General features: G+C 42.2%; 1 protein-coding gene across 2 annotated transcripts; it reads left to right on the plus strand.

Annotated features, from left to right (window-relative positions):
- The first annotated feature begins 896 nt into the window (after positions 1–896).
- On the plus strand, positions 897–24,317 carry septin3 (septin 3). Of its 2 annotated transcripts, none has more exons than XM_075462710.1 (10): positions 897–1,059; positions 11,122–11,520; positions 11,638–11,766; positions 17,465–17,546; positions 18,377–18,514; positions 19,033–19,150; positions 20,658–20,753; positions 20,949–21,045; positions 21,166–21,217; positions 22,055–24,317. In XM_075462710.1, the coding sequence occupies exons 2-10, from the start codon at positions 11,124–11,126 to the stop codon at positions 22,182–22,184; spliced, it is 1,239 nt and encodes a 412-aa protein (XP_075318825.1). In that variant the 5' UTR covers positions 897–1,059; positions 11,122–11,123; the 3' UTR covers positions 22,185–24,317. The 2 variants fall into 2 exon arrangements, with proteins under 2 accessions (XP_075318825.1, XP_075318824.1); XM_075462709.1 differs by lacking the exon at positions 897–1,059 and adding an exon at positions 4,367–4,563.
- The last annotated feature ends 5 nt before the right edge of the window (positions 24,318–24,322 follow it).

Here is a 24,322-nt window from a genome sequence, read left to right on the forward strand (position 1 = left end):
AGACATTTTCAGGAAGCTCATCTGAACTCTTCCAACGAGTTGGTGACTCTCAAAACATTAAGAGCCTTCAGAAATGCCAATTCCCTTCAAAGACCCAGAGTCAAACTGCCCAGGTGGATGTAAAGAGTGCAGCAAATCGGCCTGACTGTGTGTCAAAGGATTACAGCTGCCGGTCAAGAGACATCGATCAGAAAACGGATGATTCTCAGTGTGTACGCGGATTAAATCGACTTAAGACATGTCTTCTGGCGTCTCAGACCCATGAGGCCTCCCACCCCGTGTCTGCTGAGTGCACAGGACCCTCTTCAAAGCCAGACCTTCGACCACACAAATATCGCATAAATCAGGAGCTGCGACATAAAAGCCACAAAGAGATAAACGTCAGGGACACAAGTCCGAATCAGACTGATGTTTCAGACCCACCTGACCACCACGTAGTGCCAAAAAAACTACTAGAATATCCCTGGCCCCCGTCCGCGGCACACAGCCCATTCAACACAAACAGCTTTGGCAGATGCTCAAAGGGGGTCTTTCAGCCGCCACAGCACAGAATATACCAGAGAGCAGAAGCGACAACTTCAACAGCTTCTCCACAAACACATCAACTGAAGTGCTCTGTCACAGACAGATCTTTCATTACCGAGGACTCAGAGGATCCCTATTACGTCACCATGTACTACCCAGGTTCAGTGTACGTGGGTGAGTACTCGGATGACTGAAACTCAACCCAAATCAACACATTTATCAGGTTTAAGGTGTCAGGGAGTCTTCCAGATCTAGTTTTTATTTTCAGTAGAAGTTCAATATTTTTTTTCTCTGTGGGAGTGGGGGTTCAGAAGAGGGGGTGGTCAAAGAGGATAGAGGACATAGCTCCTTATCAGCAGAGTAACAGACACACTGCAGAGAGAAGTGACGACGGTGGTTAGCAGACTCTGTCAAAGTGAACAGGACAGGAAGACACGCCAAAGCAGTTTTCCACAGAGGCACACAAACACAGCGAAAACATGCAGGGAGGAAAGCGAAGGGGGGACGAGAGGAGAGCATTTCTGAAATAAAAGTGTGAGTACCGCGCCACAGAAACGGGAGGAAAAAGGAACTTTTAAAAAATGTGGTGCAATAAGCTTTGGTTTTATTGTGTAGTAGCACAGGATGGAGCTTTAAAAATGACATAAAAGGCGTCTGCATCGCCTTTGCATTTCCACTCTATGAGGCCCATGAGAAATCATGAGTGCAGCACGAGCCGAGTTTTTATGTGTTCAGCTGGGTTTGACAAAACAAACACAAATCCAGAACCACCAGTCAGCTTCGTCCGAAGCGTTCCTCAGCTACAGATGTTTGTCACTGGATAGTGTCTTCGGTTGTCATGGAGGTGGATCTGTTGCTATGGAAGATTAACTGAGTAACTGTTGTTTCAGACTAAAAAGTATTTAATGATTTAAAAGAGGAGAAAAAAAGTAGTGAAACTGAAATTTTATTTTGTCTGTCAAACAGTCCTTCAGCTTAAGTGACTATGGTGACACCTAACTTTTTTTATTTCTTTTTTATTACAGCCAATTGAATCTAAAGAGTGACATTTAGGATATTTACAGCTCTACTTTAGGTCATCTTCCCCACACGGATAGAAAAGCACACAGACAATTAAAAACATTCACAACTGTGTTTTTTTTCCTTTCTTCTTTAGGGGTGAAGAGGGTAGATTTTACATTCGAAACTCAGCTACACAAAGCATTTACACCAAGCTCCAATTTGACAAGACTCATAATAATTCTGCTCACTTTTTCATGCATTAGTAAAAACATCCATATAAACTGTAAATGAAACTGCCCTTTGAATCAATTTTAGATTTTTTTTTAGATTTTATCAGCTGCATTTAGCTCCAAATATAAGACAAGATGAGCTGTATATGAGTTCAATCTAAGGTCATTAGATTCACTTTTCATCGAATTCAAAAATTTAAAAATTCTGCTAATGCATGAATCAAATAATAATCAAATCTTGAATTTTGTAATCTTGTAAGCCAATCTTCCTTTGAATTGAGAACTTTCAGTTTTTACACACAGTACTGTGCAAAGTACAAGCGGCTGAAATGAGTTTTCTTCGCAGAGTGGCGAGTCTCACGCTTTCACGATAGAGTGAGGAGCTCAGCCACTGGGGAGACATTCAAAGTAGAGCCGCTACTCCTCCCCATCGGGAGGAGCCAGTTGAGGTGCTTCGGGCACCTGATCAGGATGCCTCCTGGTTGCCTTCCTTTGGAGGTGTACCGGGCACGACCAACTGGGACAAGGCCCCCCGAGGTCGGCCCAGGGATTGGCCTGGGAACAGCTCAGGGTCACCCAGGATGAGCTGGAGGAAGTAGCGGGGGACAGGGATGTCCAGGCCTCTCTACTCTCCATATTGCCACAGCAACCCCATGTGGATTAAGCAGTTATGAAAATAGAAGGATGGATACTGTGCAAAGGTTTTGAGCCGCCCATCATTTCTTTGTATATTGGTAGGAAAACAGAAAATTGGGGCAGTGATGTATTGAAACGTGTGCAAACATGGAAATGTAGTGTATAAAGGCAAAAACAGAGTTTATTCAATTCTTCATTCAATTCAATATTTGGTATGAGCAACGTTATTCTTCAACACGACAAGCTTTCTTGTCCTTTCTTTAAGGAGTCTTCAGGAATAGTTCTCCAGGCTTCTTGAAGGACACCCCAAAACTCTTCTTTGGATGTCGGCTGCCTTTTGTTCCGTTCTCTGCCAACATGATCCCACGCTGCTTCGAAAATGTTGAGGTCCGGGCTCTGGGGAGGATTCATCCCTCCATCAGACCTGCTGCCACTAAATTTCAGCCACATTATTGTCATTTGGCATACTTCAGCCTGTTTTCCTTCCTTAAGAATGGCTTTCTGACAGCCACCCTGCTATGGAGAACATTTCTGATGAGGCTTCATTAGACAGTAGATGGGTCAACTGAGGGGTCAGATGCATGTCTCAGGTTCCTGTGCTAAGTCTTTACTGGCTTTTTTTCAATTTCTTATGGACATCCCTTTCACATACTGTTCATCTGCTAGTTTTTTTTTAGGCCTGCCTTCTTTTGTCCTCCACAAGTCTAGTTTGATCCATTCCTTTTAAGGACACATTGGACATTATGCTGAGATATGCTACATTTTTCAGCCCTTTAGGAATTCACTCGTTGGTGCAAAAATGCTATTTTATGTCTGTCAGACTCGTTATCTTTGGCTATCTAGTTTTTTTTTCATAGATAATACTAAATAAATTGGAACACATGATGTGTCTTTGTGACAGGCTGCAAGTACCAAAGTACCAAAGTGCCTAAAAAGACTACTTGCATTCCTTTGCTACCTCTGGCTCCCTGGATTTGAAATATAAAAAATTGAGGGATGGGTCAAGACTTTTGCACAGAACTGTATGTCTATACCTCTGCAGGAAAGAAATAACCAGGGTATCTGTTCTTTATCATATTTTGCTAAAACTGTTTTTAAATTCTCTTTATTTTAAAATTTGATTAATTTTGCAACAAACCTTCTGTATGCAAGCAGGACTTACACCTCTGCAACATCAAATTAAACCATAATCGGGTCATATCTAAGCTTCATGACGCCCATCGTTCTCTCACTACTCTCAACAAACACAAAAAGCGAGAAACAACAGCTCAGACTTTTATTGGAAACCTTCTCATGGCAGGTGGTCTGGGATTTGTGACTGTAAATGTGAAGCCAGACAGAATTTCCCCAGAGTTGTACTTGTACACTGTGCTCATTTCCCACAAAGAGGTTCTGTCATTTAGCTAAAACACAAGCTTAGTCTGAGAAGCAGTGAACAGACCATCAGCTTACAAAAAAAAAAAACATGTGAGAAGTCAAAGATGGAATTGGGACACATAATATAGAGGGTAAAAGTGACATCCTCAGAACAAGTATAACATTTTTCTTTAGTTAAAGTTCCAGAATCTCCCAGAATTGTGTTTCACAAACTTTAAATGCTGTAAATGTAAATGTAAATGTATTTTATTTATACAGCCCTTTACAGACAATCCTTACGATGTACCAAAGTGCTTTACAGCAGGTAATAAACAAAGAGAAGAATAAGTAAAAACAAATAAAAACAATAACAGAACAGTGAAAGCAATAAAATACAACAAAATCAAATAAGATAAAATAAGATGTTGCGCAATTCTCAGCAAATTAATTGTCGTTTAAATTGGCTCATTTTGATCTCATCGTGTTACAGTCCAAACCTAAAAATAGTGTGTATTACAGACAAAAAGGGCACTACAACAGCAACAAAAAAATGTCCCTTTGAGGTAAATTCCCACTGCGCATGTGCGCTGCATCTCCCCACTCCCTGTCCTCTTGTCGCCTTGGCAACAGCCAAGGGGGAGGGGGGGGCTCTCGGCCAGAGTGAAGAAGAGGTACCCAGGCTCATCACATGACCGTTCCTTTTCCCATTATCTCTGTGTTGAGTATTCTGTTTGTTCTTGGTTTCCACGCGACTACAGAGCAGTGACAAAGCGCGTTGTCTTCTCCTGAAGCTGATTAACTGGACCGGGAATCGGTAAGTGTGACACTCCCGAGCCGGCCGTTAGCGGGCTGCGGTTAGCAGCTAGCTAACGGAGCTGATGCTAACCGTAAATGTTATCATCCAGCATGAGTGGAGACAGACAATGGGGCTGTAGGCTGAGCTGGGAGCTGACCCCCGTGCGTTGTTTTTTGAATCAAAATAATCAAATGTTGCGTCTCTGCTAGGGCTTTGTGTGCTGCGGCTCTTATCGTTAACGTGCTTAGAGACCCATTACTTATTTTGAGAAATAACAAATTCTAAATGGCATGTTAGAGCATCCTCAGTTGCTGTATGTCTCAGTATATCTAAAGTTCGCTGCTGAAATGATTTAGCTGCGAATGTTTGAGCTGTGAGTGCGAATGTGTGAGAGAGGCCAGGCTGAGCTGCGGGACTGCTGAGCGGAGTGACTCAAAGTGACAGCCGCCTGCCTCAGTGACCTGTGTGTGATGTGCACCGTCTCTGTGACTGGCTGAAAACACAGCAGCAGGCTGTTCCATATGCACACCGGAGGGCTCGGAGTATCTGCGGTCTTCTTGGCTCAGCCTTCACGCCTTTTGCTGGAGCCATCTGCTCGCTTCCCCTTAAAGGCTCATTTCACAAAACATCTTTCGGCTCAAGTGGTGTCAGAGGCGCACAGCTCCGCTTTGAGTTTCCTCCCAGTATCTGTGATTAAGGGGACGAAACGTTTCAGCTGTGGTTTTACAAAATGTACGATTGTTTTCATTACTATCTTCTTGAAATTTGAATTAAGTTTGAAAAAGTGTTGCCACAAGTTTAATTTAAAGTCCAGGGCGATGACTTTAAATGTTCAACCTGCTGCAGTGGATCTGGGCAGACTGTGTCTTTCTTTGATTTTCTTTCTTTGAGCTTTTTTTCTCTTTTTCTGTGAAAAACCAACATTTGTGAAACGTGTTACATGCTGGTTTGGATGCCGTGCCGCTGGAAGGACTTCTGCTGGTAACTCTGGCTATTTTCTTTCAACATCTGTTATGATGCATAACCATAGCAACGGTAAAGTTGTTAAGCTGTTGGAGCAGCTGACTGAGCTTTCCGAAGCCCAGGTAATGCCTGGAATAAAACCTCGAATCTAGATGAGTTCAAGAGGAGACGTCGAGGATGCAGAGCAGGAGCAAAATGGAGAAGAGTTGAAAATGGGTTAAACCATTTTCCCTTTGCTCATCATGGGAAGTGTGAGATCGCTGGCAGATAAAAACGGACAGGTCCCACCTCCCTCTCTGCTACACTTTCGCTTTCTACATATTTGTCAGCTGATTTATTTCATTTTTGGGGATTAATTGATCATTATTGAATGTAATTGAATTGAAATGACAATGTCTTGTTTTGTTGGACTAATAACTCAGACTAACCCATCACAACTAACTAAGAAAACCAGATATTAACCACCTCCAATAAGCTGGAGCCTGCTGATTTTCACAATTTTACCTTGGAAGTAAAAAAAAAAAGACCTATATTATTGCCAATTTATGTTCAGTTGACTTTGTAGTTCATTCATCAAACAATGAGCTAAACTCATGTGAAAAGTAACGCATAACCATCATATGAATAACTGGGGTTTTATTGTGTTTTTCTCATTGTTTTATGCCTCTATGAGTTTAGATTAGTGGTATAGGTGCCTCTGAGCACCATTCTTGCTTCAAATGTGACAAATCCCCTCCTCCAACCTCTACATTGTCATTTGACTAAAAACCAAAGTGTGCTCACGGCAATACTGCGGCATTGATGTCTATAGTACCTGGTTACTGGTTAGACTGATTCATGGCAGAATAAGGGGCCACTGATGATGGGAAGTGATGTTGAAGTAGTGATGGAAATGTGACACTATTCTTAGTGTCACTAAGCTGCTTTATTTAGGAAAAATAGGTCAATTGTAGCGACATACCAAAATTATTGTGGTCAGCTAATTAGGGGTTTGCAGAAAGGCTGAAACTGACGTGCTGATACAGTTAATAGAAAAACAAATACATTAGGGATGCAGCAAAGAGACTTGCATATATTACTGACAGCAGGATTCTTGGTTTGTCCCACACCACAGCACAATCTATACTGGTGAAAGTTTTCTGTACACTCGAGTAGGGCTGGGCGATATGGTAAAAAGTCATATCACAATATATTTTTTAATAAAACAAATCATTATTTTGTGTAAATGTTCCCTGTTACGCTTAATTGAGATTTGAAGATATCAGAAGGTTCATTTTTGATTAAATATTTATTTTCTGTCAAAGTTGAACATGACATGTAACACAGTATAACTGTTTCAGATAAAAACAGAACAGGTATTTTTAATTAAAATCCTATATCTTTATATTATTATATCTTTATATATACCTATATATTTTTATTTATTTGTTTATTTTGCCATTTAGTAATTTATTATTATTTAGTTAGTAGTAGTATTATTATTTTTGTTTTATTGTTGTTAATTCAATCATTGTAAATATTTAAAAAAAATGTTGAGCTACTTGACGAATTTGAATTTCCCCCATTGGGGGATAAATAAAGTATTTTTCTATTCTATTCTTCTATTCTATATCTGACCGGTCAGCGAATCAAAAAAAAGTCACCTGCTTCAGGGGACGAAGAAGATTTGCGGTATTTGTCGGAACACGCGCTCAACATAATTTGCAGCGCATACTAGCCTACTCTGTTTCGTGTCTGACTTAAAAAAAAATAAAAATACCTCCACACCACCAAACTTTTCGGGCCCTTCTTATCAACAATGCCATCCCTTACGCCTTGGGCTGTGTCTTCCGTCATTTTTTCTGAGGGAGTACTCATTTTCTTTTTTATTCGGCTGCAGCAGTACAAACAAACAAACACGCTACGACTAGCTGCTGGCACGGCTCTATTCCAGCCACGTGATTGGCTCAGCGCGGCTCAACTCTCGTTGTCATTGGCTATTCGTATTGTCTGTCAAAAGATGGGCGAATGTAATCTATAGAAAAGTATATCGACCATGTTTCATATCTTTCATATCTCGATGAAACGATAGCTATCGTTATCGTTTTATCGCCCAGCCCTACACTCGAGTGAATCATTATGAACTTATGACAGAATTTTTTAACATCTTGTCTTGGCATTTCCCTATGGTCCTATATGTTGATAAATAATAAATATATTAGTGAAAATAGATTTCTATCTCTCTGATACCTGACACGCACTGTAAGTCTTAAGACTTAAAGGCAAATTATAGTATGTTATCTCTTAGGATGAATTATTTACATGGACCAAAATGTTTGGGTAACACAATAACTAACACCTGTCAAGCATCTGTAGTTGTCGGACTCATCGCTCTATTTTCATCCTATGCTGCACTCTTTCTCCAAAAAACTATTTGTTACAAATTAGAAATACAGTTTACCTCTGTAGCAATGTTCCCTCTAATTTTTCATGTGTATCGGCATACAAACAAGCTCTCTGAGCACACTGAGGACCACTGTGAGCAACATCAGATGTGCACGCTGTGGCCACATACCAGTATCACACCCGTTCAAAACCTTGGATCATAGCAAGGTACATGGCTTATTAAAAGAATCAAATCACAGCAGCAATTTTCATTAGTTAAGTGATTTAAGTGATTTGGCCCACTTAATAAAGAAAAAGACAAAAATCTTGTTGTTCATGACATGTGTATGTGAGACTCATGCTTGCAGCCTGCAGAGCCTTTTGCAGAGTAGACCTTTCTCACTCAAAAAAGAAAAAAATAATCAGCAAGTTTCACCGCTTGTTCTTCTGTTTCCACATACTCAGACAGCCATTCCATCCTAAAAGAACCTCATTTCTTTTTTACTTTGGCTTGGTGAGTGGATGTGTCGCTGTCGCTGCGTGGTTGCGTCTCTTAAAGCCTGATTTATGGTCGGAAACCAGATCGTCTGCGTGTGTGTCGCAGTTAACGCAGACATGCCCCCCCCCCCCCCCCCCCCCCCCCACCCCCCACCACACGCAGACACTACGCAGACACTACGCAGACACTCTGGTGCATCTCCTCAAAATTGTAACTAACCGCAGACAGTGCCGCAGACATCGCCGCAGGGAGGAGAGAAAGGAGGCCTCTGATTGGTCAACTCTACATCCGCTCTACACTATGCGTATTTCCGGTTTGCTAACCGGCTGACGCTAACCGTGCTAACCGTGACGATTCTTTCCCTCTCTGCCAGCTCCAGTAGTAGCAATATTTCTTCTATTTCTAGATCGATCAGCTGCATCTCAATCAAAGTGCGCATTCGTCCAGTCGCCATTGTTGTTGAATGACCTCCGTAACCGTAACACCCACAATCCTAGCTTGTTCGTGATTGTCCCTCTTGCGTTGTGGCGTGGGATTAACATAGCGCAGACCGCGCTTCAAGGCATAAATCAAAAATAACTGCGTCGTGTCTGCGACAAGCTCACTGCGACACACTGCTGCGAAGTATACACGAGCCTTAACTCCGCCACACTGTTGTTAGCTAGCTAACCTGCACGGCGCGTATGGGCAGGGCACATATGCAAGCACTATCAATGCTATGATTGGCTGCATAGCGTAAGTAAACTCGTATCATTGGCTGAACACCTGTCACTCATTGCGTTACATTGAAAAATGGTACAGAAAAACATTACGCCTGGTATTAGATATTAATTAATACGTTTATGGTGAATTTTATTCTATGCGCTGCATAGATTTTCTTGTGCGCTGAGAATGTGCGAGCAGTGCGTGATTGCGCAGGCGCGCAGCTTAGAGGGAACATTGCTCTGTAGGCATTTTATCTATAATGATGTACGACACTTAGGAATAGCCGGGTTTTCATTTATGAGCAAAGCAAATCCGAAGCTATCTTTGAAAAGCCGGAAAAAAGAAAACAAACGTGAACCGGATACGTTTCTGTGGTTTGTAGTGAATAAACTAGGCCACATAGTGTCAGCAGAGGGTGACGATATAGGCTACGATTTTAGTGGTTCAGTAGAAGAAGTAGTTGTCCCAACTGGAAACAAAAACAAACAACTGCGGTGGACATCAACTAGAGGAAAATGGAGCTCTTTATGACTTACTTACTTACTTACTTATCTCTGGAAGTATCTGGGATATTACATCATTTCTGAGAAGATGCCAGTCAGTCACATAATTTTATATCTGCCAGCTCAGACCAGAAACAGCTGCTGAGTCACATTATTTTAATCTTTGCCAGAGCAGATGTGATTCCCAAAAACAGCAATGTTCGCCTGGGTAATCTGACCCCCGCCAGTGTCAAAAAGAAGCACTTTCTCTCACTTAGATTGCTTTGCAGATGCTTCACAGCTGGTGATTTCATTGTTCTCACTCGAGATTTAGCCAATTCTAAACAGATTTCATTTCATGCCATTGATCCCAGGCTTAAGGATAGCTTGCCACGACTAAATTAAAATTGCAAAGGGGACAAACTGACACTGACAGGGAAACTTGATTCAATGTGAAACAGCTGATGTATTATTGGCTTTATAAGGTTTACAGATCTCCAGTTTTATTTCTTAAAGTTTCTTTGAGAAACAATTGTTCCTTGAAGTTTCTAGCCTAGAAATCTAGACGCCCCTAGCGGCCGCAAATGGAATTTGCTCCGGGGCTAATCTAGTCACTTGTGGTCATTTTGCGAGGTTCCAAATCAAAACTTAATCGAGCAAATCAAATCGTGAGGAGCGGGGTCAGAGGCCGGGCTACCTAGTGACGACAGACGTGCGACGTTTCAGTGTGTAGTTCCAGAGAGAGGTAAAAAAAAAAAAAATTATGTCCCAGAGAGAGGTAAACAATGGCTGCGCCCGGCGAACAGGCTTATATAACAGCTATATTGCCTTCCATTAGCTAGCTCTCTTTAGATTTATAGGGAAACGAAGTAAACTTACATCTGAGAGCAATCCCCAGTCAATTGCGAGCATGATGTACCGAAGACAGCGGGCCGAACGGCAAAACCGGAAGTGCGTTGCTCACTGCGGTTAGCTTTAGTAGCGACAAATTTGTGGGAACAAAATTGTAAATAGCCGGTATTTTGTCAGATTTTCAACACCTTTGGGGTCTAAATGACTACTTTCTCACCTGAAAATGTTTCAAATGTTGCTAAAGTTATATATTTACAGAGTTTATAGCTTAAGAGTAATCAGCTTTTCAGGCGATAGACTACAAACCACGATGTACATTCCGTCGCGTTGACTACATAAAACTTCTTCATCGCTCTGATTGGTTGTTGCGCCATCCTATTGCGTGGCGTTAAACTTGACAGACAGCCGTTTATCCCGCCCACACTGCTATCCAGCGTCACTAGACCCCGTACAGCTTTTTGCTGTACGGGTCTGGCTTGCTAGGCTATGAAGTTTCAGTATAGACAAACATTTTTTCAAAACTTCAGCAAGTAAAGCCAAGCTGTTAGCTTACCTGAATGCCCACAAGGGTTTACCCTTTAAGCCTCCTGCAACAACCCATTTCCTAAATGTAGAGCAAGTCAAGGGACAAGAGGCCTCACCTGATCCACTGACCTACTTTGTTGTCTTTTTGCTAATGTAATTTATTTCTGTCTTTCTCCTCCCCTGCAGACATGTCAGACATAGTTCCACCAGAGGTTAGACCCAAACCAGTTGTCCCTGCCAAGCCCCCGAATGTGGCCGCCTCCCCTTCTAACCCCTTCCCGCCCCAGGGCCCAGGTGTTGGAGGAGGTGGTATTTCTGCTCCGCCTCCAAGCAACATACCAGTTCCCATTGGAAGTCACAGTCTTGGACACGGTGGCAGTCACAGTGTGGCTCACAGTGTGGGGCATGGTGTTGGCCAGGTTGGGGGTCACGTTGCAGCACACGCCGGGGGTCACGGCCACGGAGGTTCCCACAGCACAAGTGGGGGATCCACTCTGCTAGGTTACATTGGTATTGACACCATCATTGAACAGATGAGAAAGAAGACCATGAAGACAGGCTTTGACTTCAATATCATGGTAGTGGGTAAGTCAGAGTGGACTTCCCTCGTACCCGGACACTTTCTTACTTTCTTTTTCTCTGACTGCACTCCTTTTTTTCTTACCTTTTCTTCCTGTTTTACTCTCATTCCACTCCTTTCAGGTCACAGCGGCCTCGGAAAGTCAACTCTGTTGAACACCTTATTCAAGTCCCAGGTGAGCAGGAAGAGTGCAGGATGGGGCCGTGATGACAAGATCTCCAAAACTGTGGAGATGAAGTCCGTGTCTCACGGTAAGTAAAGGGAAATGAGGCTCGTCCTCTCCTGATAAGCAATTAAAGCACAAGTCTTGAAATATGAAGCTACTCTATAATATAATATATAATAATATAAGACAAAGTCCACCTTTCATGTCTCATGCAGACAGCATAAATCTAAGTCTCTGTGCTTCAGAGAGTGTATTTAGGCGTCTGAAGTTGCAGCCAACTCAAAAACTCTAAAAAAAAAAATACTAAAACTGCAACCCTGGCACTTTGTTTCAGGCCCCTGAGCTCAGAGTAGAATTATCCAGCTCCCTCATCTTTATCCCCGTCTAACTTCAAGGTCAAATCACGTTCTATTTGTTCTACATCAGAAGTGGTTTGTCAAAACTCTTTTGATCTTTTGTCTTTCTTTCCTGTTAGCAATAAATTCTCATCAGTTCTCTTAACTTAAAAAAGAAAAGAGCCAATAATGGTCCACCGGTACTTTGTTTGAGGTTTTATATCCTGACTTAGAAGTCTGATTTCTAATAGGACGCTTTTATCAAATCAAATCAAAAATCAAATAAAATTGATTTATATAGCACATTTCATGTACAAACAATTCAAAGTGCTTTACATAAAATAAAAGAATTGCAGCAGGGAGTGTAAGAAGCATTAAAAATACATAAAAGAATATAAAGAGAAACAAATAAAATAATTTAAATGATTTAAATTTATGTTTTTTCTCAGTCTGAAGTTGGGAATTCTGATTCCCCGTTTGGCATTGAGTACACCATCTTAACTAAAATCAACTTGTTAACTTTGGCGAAGCAGCTGGGATGAAAACTAGCACCTCCATGGTCCTAAGTCGGAAAAGTGTGCATTTCCCGCTCTGTGTTGGGAGTGAGTCGCTGCCTCAGGTGGAGGAGTTTAAGTATCTCAGGGTCCTGATCGCTGGTGGGAATGGATTTGGCCAGAGAGAGAGCTGACTCAAAAGGCAAAGCTAATTTACAAGTACATCTACTTTCCAGCCCTCTCATACGGCCACGAGCTGTGGGTAGTGACTGAAAGAATGGGGTCACGAATACAAGTGACGGTAATGAGCTTCCTCCGAAGGGTGTTTGGGCTCATCCTTAGAGACAAGATGAGGGGCTTGGTCATAACGAAAAAGAATCAGAGTGCAATGGCTGCTTCTCCACATAGAAAGCAGCCAGTTGAGGTGGTTCAGGCATTGGGTCGGGATGCCTTCTTCATGCTTCCCAAGGGAGGTGTTTGGGACATGTCCCACCAGGAGGAGGCCGGGCAGACCCAGAACTCGCTGAAGAGATTATATCTCTGAGCAGGCTTGGAACGCCTCAGTGTTCTTCAGGAAGAGCCCAAGGAGGTAGCTGGGGAGAGGTCTGTTCTGAGTAAATAATAGAAAATGGACAGATGGATGTATCGTTGGGGAAAAGCAGCCCATATAAGCAACAGCCCCTAATGTTAATCTCTAAAATCTCAAAGTTTATGGAGTCGATGTGATACGGAAGAAGTACGATGTAAGTTCTGACTGGGGTGTAATGGTTTTGACATTCTGTGTTTAATCAGCGTAGACCAGCTCGAACTATGACTCCCAACAAGATTGTACCTAAAAGAAGGATCAGTAAAAACTGTCTGTGGTCAATCTGCAGACAAGGGAAATGAAGGTTCTCCATCCATCCATTTTCTATACCCGCTTAATCCGTCACGGGGTGGGGTCTGCAACCTATCCCTAATATATACACTAGCAAACACATTAGAGCCAGTCTGAGCTGGCTTTAATGTGTTTGCTAGTGTGAGCGTTCCAGGCTGTGATAGTTAGGGTTGCCAACCGTCCCTTGAAAAACGGAATCGTCCCGTATTTAGAAACAAGCGGGATGAAAAGAAATACGGGACGATTCCGTTTTTCAAGGGGATGGTTAGCAACCCTAGTTATGGTGTGATCATTGAGTACAGATCTGAAAAGAAGTAGACCCAGAGAAAGCGAGGGAAAGAGTGGACTGAGAGGGTCACCCTGAAACATTTCAACGTGATTAGAGGTATAAAATAAAAATTGGTGGTGGGAAAAAAAGGTGTTGTACTGTATTTCTTGTGAAAAACTTGTGAAAAAAGTACAGTGTGTGTACTCACTGTAGTTGTAGGGCAGAGGGATTTAAAGTCTGGAAAAGAATAGGTGATAGGTGGAACGCCTTCTCCCAGCTAATTAGGCTAATTGGCAGCAGGTCAGTAACATTGTAAGATATAAAAAGAGCATGTCAGAGAGGCTGGGGGGGGGGGGGGTCATCACTCTGAGAATCTGTGAGCAGATAGTCTAACAACTAAAGAATAAAGTTGCAGCTTACGTGTGGATTTCATCATCTGCAGTACACAAGATCATTAAAACCACTGAAAAACATTTGGTGCATTATGAGACAACAAATTGGACAAAAGGGCCGATCTTAAGCAGCTAGAATCCCATTTTTCTCACATTATACGTGTACAGTCGGGCTTTGTTGTGCACAGTGTATGTTTGCCTCTTACTTCTGACTTATATGAGACACGCAGGCTTTACGGGCATTAAAAAGTAACAAAACCTAACATCATTTCATTAGTGTCAGTGGATAGTTTCACAAATTAACGCCACATTTGAACCTTGTTTGCTTGTGTGGCCTGATACAAGATAGACAGATATACACGACGGGGGACCTAATTAGAAGCCGAATATATTTGCTGCCACAATGCAAGACAATTTCAGAAGTAAGAGACATGTTTCCATGGTAACAATCATTTACCCAGCTGGAAGAATGACATAAACTTGTGGGTTGTGAACGTTGCTGTGCGGCCACGATACCGCTTTGAAAAGATCTCCAATACAGAGCCATCGACACCTATTCAACGCTACTCTGTTTGATATTTGAAAATGTCTGACCTTGGTTCCCCTCCCCCTGTATAAGCATCAGATCAGTGACTGGCAGACGGCTACTGTCGAACAGGGACTCTTCAGTATGTGGCGTGCTGGACTGTGCTCATCACAGCATGCGTCCATGGTGACTTTCCAGCACCAGAAAAACTGTGGGGATTTGCAAAATCCTCCCCACTGAGCACAGCATTTGGTTGCTACAGTTAACACGATCATGCACACACGGCCTCCGGCTGTGAGTGACCTGACATCATTATGCTCTCTGCATTCAGAGCTGCTGCAGAGAGACAGGAGAAGTGTGGCCCTCCGTGCAGGTGTAAAATGAATTTGGGTTCAATTCTTTGCTAAATGCCGTTTCCAGGCCCGGTTTTCTCGGCATGCATCTGTTTTTGCTTCATGTGTTCTTTTAATGTACATTTCACACACGTCTCTCCCTTTGAAAACCAACAGCAACAAGCAATTTTTGCTTCTTGAGAGCATTTTTAGTTTTCTCTGAAACGCTCTTGGGAAGAATTCGCCGGGGTGGCCAAGTCTTGGACAAAATGGCCATTATCAAACGCTTTTATTTGAATTTTTTTTGGGGCTGAATTATTCATTTGAAAGAATTCTAAAATGTTTTTACATTCCTTGCCAGGCTCGTAGGCATCCACAAACATAAGCATATGCAGTATAAAACAGGTTTATTCTGTCGGCTTGTAAGGAGGTTCTGAGCCATGACATCAAAGACATCTTTTATATAACTCATGATCTATTCTGTGGACATTTTTAGTCATTGATTTTGTGTACTTGTGTTTACTTTATCATATATCATGTTTTTGTTTCGTTAGTTTATTTTTAAATTGTGTTTGCCTACTTGTCACGCAATATACTGTAGGCCTATTCTGCACATAGTCTCACCCAATATTGTGTTTTGTTGTTATATTTTTGTATTATTATTCATTTCTATCTTTTTTTTTAATTTAACATCAATTCCTGTCCAGGGACTACAGATGAAAATTAGCCTTGTGGCTATAATCTGGCTCAATTGTATGTTGTGCACTGTCCCTGTTAAATAAACATTAAACTAAACTAAACTATTTTTATTGAGAATGATCACTTAGCCGCTGCAAACAACATCTAATTAGCCATTTGTAAAACCTGACTTTGACTTGAAAAGTCAAAAGTCAAAGTCAGGTTTATTGTCAATTTCTTCATATATATAAGACATACAGAGAGATCGAAATTGCGTTCCTAACTATCCCACGGTGAAGACAGGACAAGACATTTACCAACAAGTAACACATGACAGTAAACATTAAAGTGCACAGGCAACAGCCAATGAAGGCAGGCTTATCCTCGTCGTACTAAAATAAAATAAAATGAAAGTGACGGTGACGATAAAAGTGCAAATGACATGGGGGCGGTTGGCCTGCCACGCCGGGGGGGTGCAGTCTCGCTGCTGCATGATGGTCTCCCTGCTGGGGGCCTGGGCGGATCTCTGGCTGGCGGGGCCTCGAGGCTGTGGGCACGGTCTGTGGGCGGGGACTGAGCTCCCGCGTCCTCACACTGGTCTTCCCTTGGTGGGCTCGCCTGTGGTTATTTCTGGGATATACGGCCTCGCGCCCCTCTTGTTCTGGGGGTTGTCGGGCGAAGGAGCGGTTCGGGTCCTGGCCTGCCGGCCCTCGGGATCTGTGGCGTGGTCACTTCCCTGCCCACATCATCAATCAGCCCCATTCGATCACATCCAAGTGACAATCCTTACAGACACACTCACACACACACACACAGTGTGCTCCACCGATACATAACTACAAACACACATAGCCATCAAAACGTTTTCACACCAAACGCGGCAGTTATCTCAGTCCTCTACATTCCTACTCACTAAGTTGTTCGTCCAGTCATTCGGCTCTATGCCCCCAGTTATCGTGTATAATTCTGTAACAATTTTAACCCCTTTTGTTGTAAGTAACCTTGTTGTTGTCATGATTGCATGTTGTTCTTGTCCCTCTGTCCCCCACCAACCCCCCTTTTTTTTTTTTCTCTACTCCCTACAGATCGCAAAATAATGATGTTGTTGTTGTTGTTATTGTTGTTGCTGTTGTTGTTGTTGTCATTCCTCCTCCCTCCTCCCTCTCCTTCTCTCTCTCTGCCTGTATCTCCCTCTTGCCCTCTCTCTATCTCTTAAAAAAAAAAAGTGCAAATGACAAGACAGACATAACAGAGGCAAGGCAATTTTATTTATAGAGCACAATTCGTACACAAGGCAATTCAAAGTGCTTCACAGCTATATAAAATCACAAGAAGGCAATAAAATAATTTTAAAAAAATAATTGGAAAAATAAAATAAAATAATAATAATAAAAAATTTTAAAAAATTTAAAAACCCATTCAAAATAATCATTAATTAATTAATTTAAAAGTGAAGAGTGCAGATAAAATACTTTCAGGTGTCATATGCAGAATGTTGTGGCAGACTTTCTATAATAGAACCAAGAGGAAAATTCCCACAATTTTCTGGGTTAAAGTTGTAGGGCTCCTGAGTCGCTGGTGGGGTTTGATCATTTCCTACGGCACTGTACAACGTCTACTAAAGGACAGATCACAGCTGCCATTGTTCCTCTGAGACACTGGACAGCGGCTGAATCTCCAGGCTGGACAGTGGACACCGGTGGAGACCGTATCTTCCGAATCCATGCTTGGTTGATTAAAACCTAACAGTCAATGAAAGTATGCAAAAAGGTCTCGGCGGGATATTATCCCGACTCGACTGTACATTAGAGATAAATCAGCTGCATGATGTTTGTGATATTTCTATATTCAAAATGTTTTTGGTTATTTTTTGTCCAATAGTGATCGAGGAGGGCGGTGTAAAAATGAAGCTGACGGTGGTCGACACCCCAGGCTTTGGAGACCAAATCAACAATGACAACTGGTGGGTTTTCGTAGTTGTGAAATCCTTAAAACCTCCTAAAACCACTCATCCTACCAAGAGCAGTTTCCCGTTCAGGAGTCCCTCATTTCTTTGCATTTTGCTCCCTTGGACCTTCAATCGGCTCCGTGTGCCAGACCATATTCAGAGGAATGTGTTTGTTTGTTAAGCTACTTAACACTGACCACGGATCATTCCAGCATAAGTGAGGCAGCTGACTCAGGGTGTCAACCAGTGTTGTGTTTACCCATAACAGACAACTCGGCAAATAAGTGTTTCTAAGTAGTCTCTTCGAGCACTTTGCGACTAGCAGCCTGTCACAAACACACATCGTGTGTCATCAGTTGCACATCTCAGCACGGTGTGCAGTGCGTCCTTAAAAAAAAACAACAACGAGGAAACTGGGTAAGTGATGGACGAAAGAATCGGAAAGGCTTAAACACTGTCGACAGCAGATGAACAGCATCTGAAAGTGATGTCTTTAAAGAGAAAGAGAAAAGAAATACAGCAGAGATCTGACACGGGACCTGAGAGCCGCATCTGGTCCTTCAGTTGATCCATCTTATGAGAAAGTTTGTCTAAGAGGGTTCAGGCTGTGCTGAAGAATAAAGGTGCTCGTACCAAATGTTGAATGTAAAGACTTGTTTTTGCACACTCTGTTTTTGCTTTATATACTACTTTCATTGACGTTTGCACATGTTTCAGTACATCACTGCACCAGTTCCCTGTTTCTCTGGCAGTATATGAAGGAATGAGGGGGCGGCTCAATATCTAGATTGAAAATGCCGCAGGGATGTTTCTTCTCAAGCTGACCTGCTCTGTCGTGCTTGCAGCTGGGAGCCCATTTCCAAGTACATCAATGAGCAGTTTGAGAAATTCCTGAAGGAGGAGGTCAACATCACCCGAAAGAGGCGCATTCCCGACACCAGGGTGCACTGCTGTCTCTATTTTATTTCCCCAACTGGACACTCGTGAGTAAAGCTTTGGCAGAACTAGAGATGAGAGGAGTTTGAAATGTTTTGGTGGAAAAAAAAAACACACGCGAGCAGACAGTCTTCATGCCCTTTAATCCAAAAACTTTGGACATGTAAAAAAGCCTTAAATCACTGTTTTACTTTATATGACAGACAGCACCTCGGTGCCCTCCACGCACCTCACAATTAGCCGTTGCTGACAGCTGTGAAATTCCTCTTTAGTGGATAAATGGATACAGTCTTTTGTCGTCCTTTTCAGCAGGAGTGATTTAGACCAGCAGGATGTTATGTGTGCTGTCAGATAAGAATTTAAACACAACCTTTGTCCAATCATAAGCCCACTTATGGGCTTATTTAAAGCAATCTTTTGTAACTGCTGCAGAACCAAGTAAAGCTAACGAGACGGTACAAACTAGGAGCTTGCTCCTCCCGGCGTTTGTTCCCCCCCGTTCATCTTTTCTTTGTTTTATACGAGCTGCCCTGACTCACTCTCTCTCTCTGTCCATCTGCACCAGTCTTCGGCAGCTGGACGTCGAGTTCATGAAGCGCCTGTGTCACGCAGTCAACATCATTCCTGTTATTGCCAAAGCCGACACGATGACCATCGAGGAGCGACAAGAGTTCAAACAGCGGGTGAGTTTCCCTGACTTCAAATAGAAGAATAGAATAGAAATAGAATAGAATAGAAAAATACTTTATTCATCCCCCAATGGGGGAAATTCAAATTAGTCAAGTAGCTCAAATTTTTTTTTAAATATTTACAATGATTGTATTAACAACAACAATAATAATACCAATTCTAGTAAAAAAAAAAATACTACTACTAACTAATAATAATAATAAATGACTAAATAAACAAATAAAAAAAAATAAATAAATTAAAAAAAAAAAAAAAAAAAAAAAAAAAAAAATCAATCAATCAATTTGAGAAGAACTCAGCAGTCACTGTTAAAAAGCCTTCTGGCTGTGGGAACAAAGGACCTCCTGAACCTCTCAGTCCTGCAGCCTCTCACTGCAGCTGCTCCTCTGTCCTGCCAGGATACTGTGGAGAGGATGTTTATTGTTCTCCAAAACAGAATCTAACTTCCTCCTCATCCGTTTCTCCACCACAGCACTGAGAGGGTTCAGCCGTCTGCCTACAACAGAACCAGCCTACATCACCAGTTTGTCCCGGCGCCTACAGTTTTTGTCTGTCGTGCAACTCCCCCAGCAGACAGCAGCATAGAACAGTGCACTCTCAATGATAGTGTGATAAAACATGCTCATCATGTCACTGCAGACATTGAAGGACCTGAGCCGTCTCAGGAAAAAGAGACGGCTCTGGCCCCTCCTGTACAGTGCGTCACTCCAGTTTATTATCCAGCACCACCCCCAGGTATTTGCAGGTCTGAACGGTCTCTATCTCCCCTCCATCAATGCAGACTGACTGGTATGGAGTTTTAGATCTCCTGAAGTCCACCACCAGCTCTTTGGTTTTGGTGGTGTTCAGGAGCAAACAGTTCTTTTTGCTCCAGTCAGTAAAGGCCTCCACAAGGTCCCTGTACTCCTTCTCCTGTCCAACGCGCACACATGCCTCAACAGCCGTATCATCAGAATACTTCTGAATGTGGCAGGACTCTGAGTTGTACCTGAAGTCCGATGTGTACAGGGTGAAAAGAAAAGGAGCCAAAACAGTACCCTGCGGAGCCCCAGTACTGCATTCCAGTGTTCCAGAAACACATCTCCCCATCCTGACATACTGTGGTGCGGCAGACAAATAGTCTATAATCCATGATGTCAGGGAGGGGGGCACACCCATACCGAGCAGCTTGTCTTTCAGTATGGGAGGCCGTATGGTGTTGAAGGCACTGGAGAAGTCAAAGAACATGACTCTCACATATGAACCAGGCACATCCAGATAAGCCCGATGCAACATGTACAGAATCGCGTCTTCCACTCCTATGTGTTTCTGGTAGGGCAGAAATGTGCTCCGTGGGCACGTGCTGGTCTCTAAAGCTGCTCATTTTACTTGTGCAGTGGAAAGTCAGCTTGTTCTGCACAGAGTAGGGCATCTACATCAAACGTGTTGAGCGCGGCCGGTTCTATATGCACAACCTCTTTTGTCTTTGTTTGATTTTCTTCGCTTGGATTTGTGCTGCAGATAAGAAAGGAGCTGGAGATGGGTGGAATTGAGTTTTACCCGCAGAAAGAGTTTGACGATGATATGGAGGACAAGAGTGACAACGACAAGATCAGAGTGAGTAATCCTGGTCTGTCACAGCTCACATGTAGCTCCCGCCTGCCCTGTCCATCCAGTCCCCGCAGCCATAACTCCCCTCCTCTCGGAGGAATGTCAGTGGCAGTGGGGGGCAAAGCGTGGGTTTGTTTCATCTCACGAACCCTGAGCAGCTTTCTTTACTGTGCTGAACTGTTTAAACGTCTTCATCCGCAGGAAACAATGCCCTTTGCTGTGGTGGGGAGTGATAAAGAATATCAAGTAAACGGAAAGCGAGTTCTGGGGAGGAAGACACCGTGGGGAATCATAGAGGGTGAGTGTTTTTGTTAAAGGTTAAAGGTCATGTTAAAACGAATCTCAGCAGCTCTGCCACAGAGTCGATGTTGATTTACATGTGATTCTGTTTTTTATTTTGTTTGTTTGTTGGTTCTAGTTGAAAATCCAAACCATTGTGAGTTTGCTCAACTGAGAGATTTCCTGATCAGGTAAAGTAGTCTTACGTAGATGTTCAAATGGAAAAAAATGGAATTTCTTCAAATGTGTGTAATGAGAATGTGAAGTCGATGTTACTTGGTAATGTTTAGTGGGGATTTGAGCATGCGTACTAGTGAAAGTTTAGTGTTTTTAGGCTCACACTGCAGGTCCGACGTGGTTTTAACCAGTTCCGAGTTTGGCAAAATTATTCAACACACGTCAGGATCCTTTATTCAGTTCACAGGTAACAGAGAGTATTCCTCACCCGACATACGACACGGTCTGATGTAACTTCACATTCCCTATTTTCAAAGTGAAACGCATCCAGTGCTAGAAAGTATTATGCTAATGTAGTATGAGTACTTTATTGTGCTTTTCTGTTTTAAAGAAGGAAGTTCGGAAGATGTAATAGGTCTCCGCAGACCGTAGAAATTCTATTCATAAAAGTTATGAACAGAATCTGTTACTTAGCCCTGAATTTAGAAATCTTAAAACATCTTCAATTGGTCGGAACCTACTTTGCGATATTTTTCCCTCGTGTCACGCAAGCACCACTCAGTGATTTTATGAAGGCCAGCCGTGGACCGAAAGGTCTGACTTTAAAGCGATGAATCGATTGCAAAAACAGCTGTGGCTGTTCTTGTAGCTTTGTTTTCTGAAAAGCAGCTAATTGGTTGATTTACCAAAAAAGGCAAGCTTTGAATATATAAATGTACTTTTTAGTAACTGACACATAATGTCCATTGTGTAAAAAAGCAATCAATCTGATCCTTCCCCGTTTCAAAATGAAACATGCACACGTAACCTGAAATCTGTCCTCTCTGTGCTTTTATTTTGGTCTTTCGCAGGTCTCACCTCCAGGATTTGAAGGAAGTCACTCATAACATTCACTATGAAACGTACCGTGCCAAGAGACTGAACGCGAACGGAGGTCTCCACCCCATATCTTCCAATGACACCCAAGAGAGCAACCTGTAGTCGGTGAATGGAATAGTTCAGAAAGAGCGAAAAGAGTGCGATGAAGCTTACCGATTAAATCTATACAGTGTTTTAATCATTGTCACCTCAGCATTGCTGCATGTGTGGAAAAATGTTCAACCTGTAACTATCAGTCTGTAAAAAGTGGTGTCATTTAATGTTCAAATTTCACCCAACCCTCCTTCATCCACCTTCCTCTCCATCAAACATATCAAACCCTCATCTACTGTCATTTTAGAGTTGAAATGTTTGGAAGCAAAGACTTAGTGCCATTACAAAATGAGCATGTTACCTACTGCCAGCGCCTTTTCCTTTCCCATCAGCTAGGCAGTGTACTCACGTTATCAACCGTATGAGAGGCTTTATTTTACGTTCTAGCATTGCATAGCAACTGACATCTGACTTTAGACGAAGAAGATGACTTGTTTTGAAAAATTTAAACCTAACTCCTGTGTATTAGTAACTAGCAAGCTCTGAAGCTAACTTCGAATTGTTCCTTTTAAAATTCTAAACAGCAGCCGAACATGTGGGAATGATCCTCGTAGTTTTCCTGGCAGAAGGGCCTTGCAGATGTTGCAGATGTTACTGCGCTGTCTTCTTTGTCCCCCACATTCACAAAGGAAACAAGTAAATGTTCTCTAATATTCAGTTCCCCCGTGTAGGCTTGAGGTTACTTACTTATGTACTGAGGTTACTTTACACCTGCATGCTGAGATGGGATGCAGCTGCAATATCAGAGTCCACAGGGGGAACGACTGCATATTTTATGATTTGAAAGATTAAACGTGATACCGCAAAACATGAAGTGGGCCTTGGGGCACGATGCAGCTCAGCCTAATTGGTTTGAGGAGCAAAGGAGAATTGCGTTCACTTTACTGCTTTCGAACAGCACAACCCTTTAATTTGCTGACTTTGCTCTTGCAATCACGCCCTCCGTGTTTTTGTCTCGATTGAGCAACAGACTTTTGGGTTTTAATGCAGCATTTAATCTGATTTACAGCAAGAATTTAATTGATTTCATCTCTTAAATGGGTCGTTATGTAAAGAAGTCTTTTTTTCCCCCTGAACACTGAACTCCTCACCTTATACAGCTCATCGGTCATTCAAGAAAAGAATTTCATTTCATGGCAGGGGACGGAAAATGTCTCGCTCAGCCAGTGTGTGGATAGTTTGCAAAGCGCGTGTGAACACAGCAGAGCTCTTCAGTATTTTTGCTGCCATTTTGGAATCAAATTTCTATTTCTCACCACTTGGTGGCAGCAGTGTTACAGCAGGAAGCTCATGGAGCGAGAAAAAGGCACTTTGAGCAGTTTGTTTTGCCTCTGATGTTTGAGCTACTTAGATTTTTTTCTTTTTTTTTTCTTTAAATCATATCTGTCAAATCTAGTCCTATTTCATCTTGGAATTTACAGGGCTCGCCTCCTCCACTTCTCCCAGTGGTAACCAACATATCTCTCTGTTTCAGGTTTACATGAAACTTTAATATTAGCCCCAATGTTACACACTTGAGCTGTAAACGTGTTTACCAAGTTTTCTTCAGGAATTCTACATTTCTACTGTTCTGCCATGTACAGCCTGCAGTGGAGAACAAACATGCCAAAACTACAGAGTAATTTAATCTCTCAGTATAGAAATTATACTAGAATTATCAGTTTAAAAAGTAAGACATGTTTGTATGATGTTGATATGACATGTGTGACAAAACAACGATAGTAGTGATTTCAGTGCAGTTACGGGTCTTGAAGCAGAAATTGTGAGACATTGTTACAAAACAATCTCTTTCTATTGTATTTGTGCGTGCATGCCTGTTTGCTTACACCCAGTCGTTTTTTCCCATCACTGCACCTTTACATCAACTTACTATTCCTGAATGTGCGATGTGCACATTGAACCGATGTATCATAAGGTAAAATGCTGTGGTATTAACCCCTGAAACTAAAGTGATGGCCCACCACACATCACTCTGCTCTTTCAGTCAGAGTAACGTCACAGTGTACATTTATTTAATGACCACTTTTTGCAAAGTTGCTGTGACTGGTGGTTGTTACTAGTGTCAGTGTTATATGGACTTAGTTATACATTGGTGTCTTATTCTTGTAATTTATTCTTTATCTAATAAAAGCACTTGTCCACGTTTT

This window comes from Odontesthes bonariensis, chromosome 4 (genome assembly GCF_027942865.1).
Source record: "Odontesthes bonariensis isolate fOdoBon6 chromosome 4, fOdoBon6.hap1, whole genome shotgun sequence".
NCBI classification, from domain to species: Eukaryota; Metazoa; Chordata; class Actinopteri; order Atheriniformes; family Atherinopsidae; genus Odontesthes; species Odontesthes bonariensis.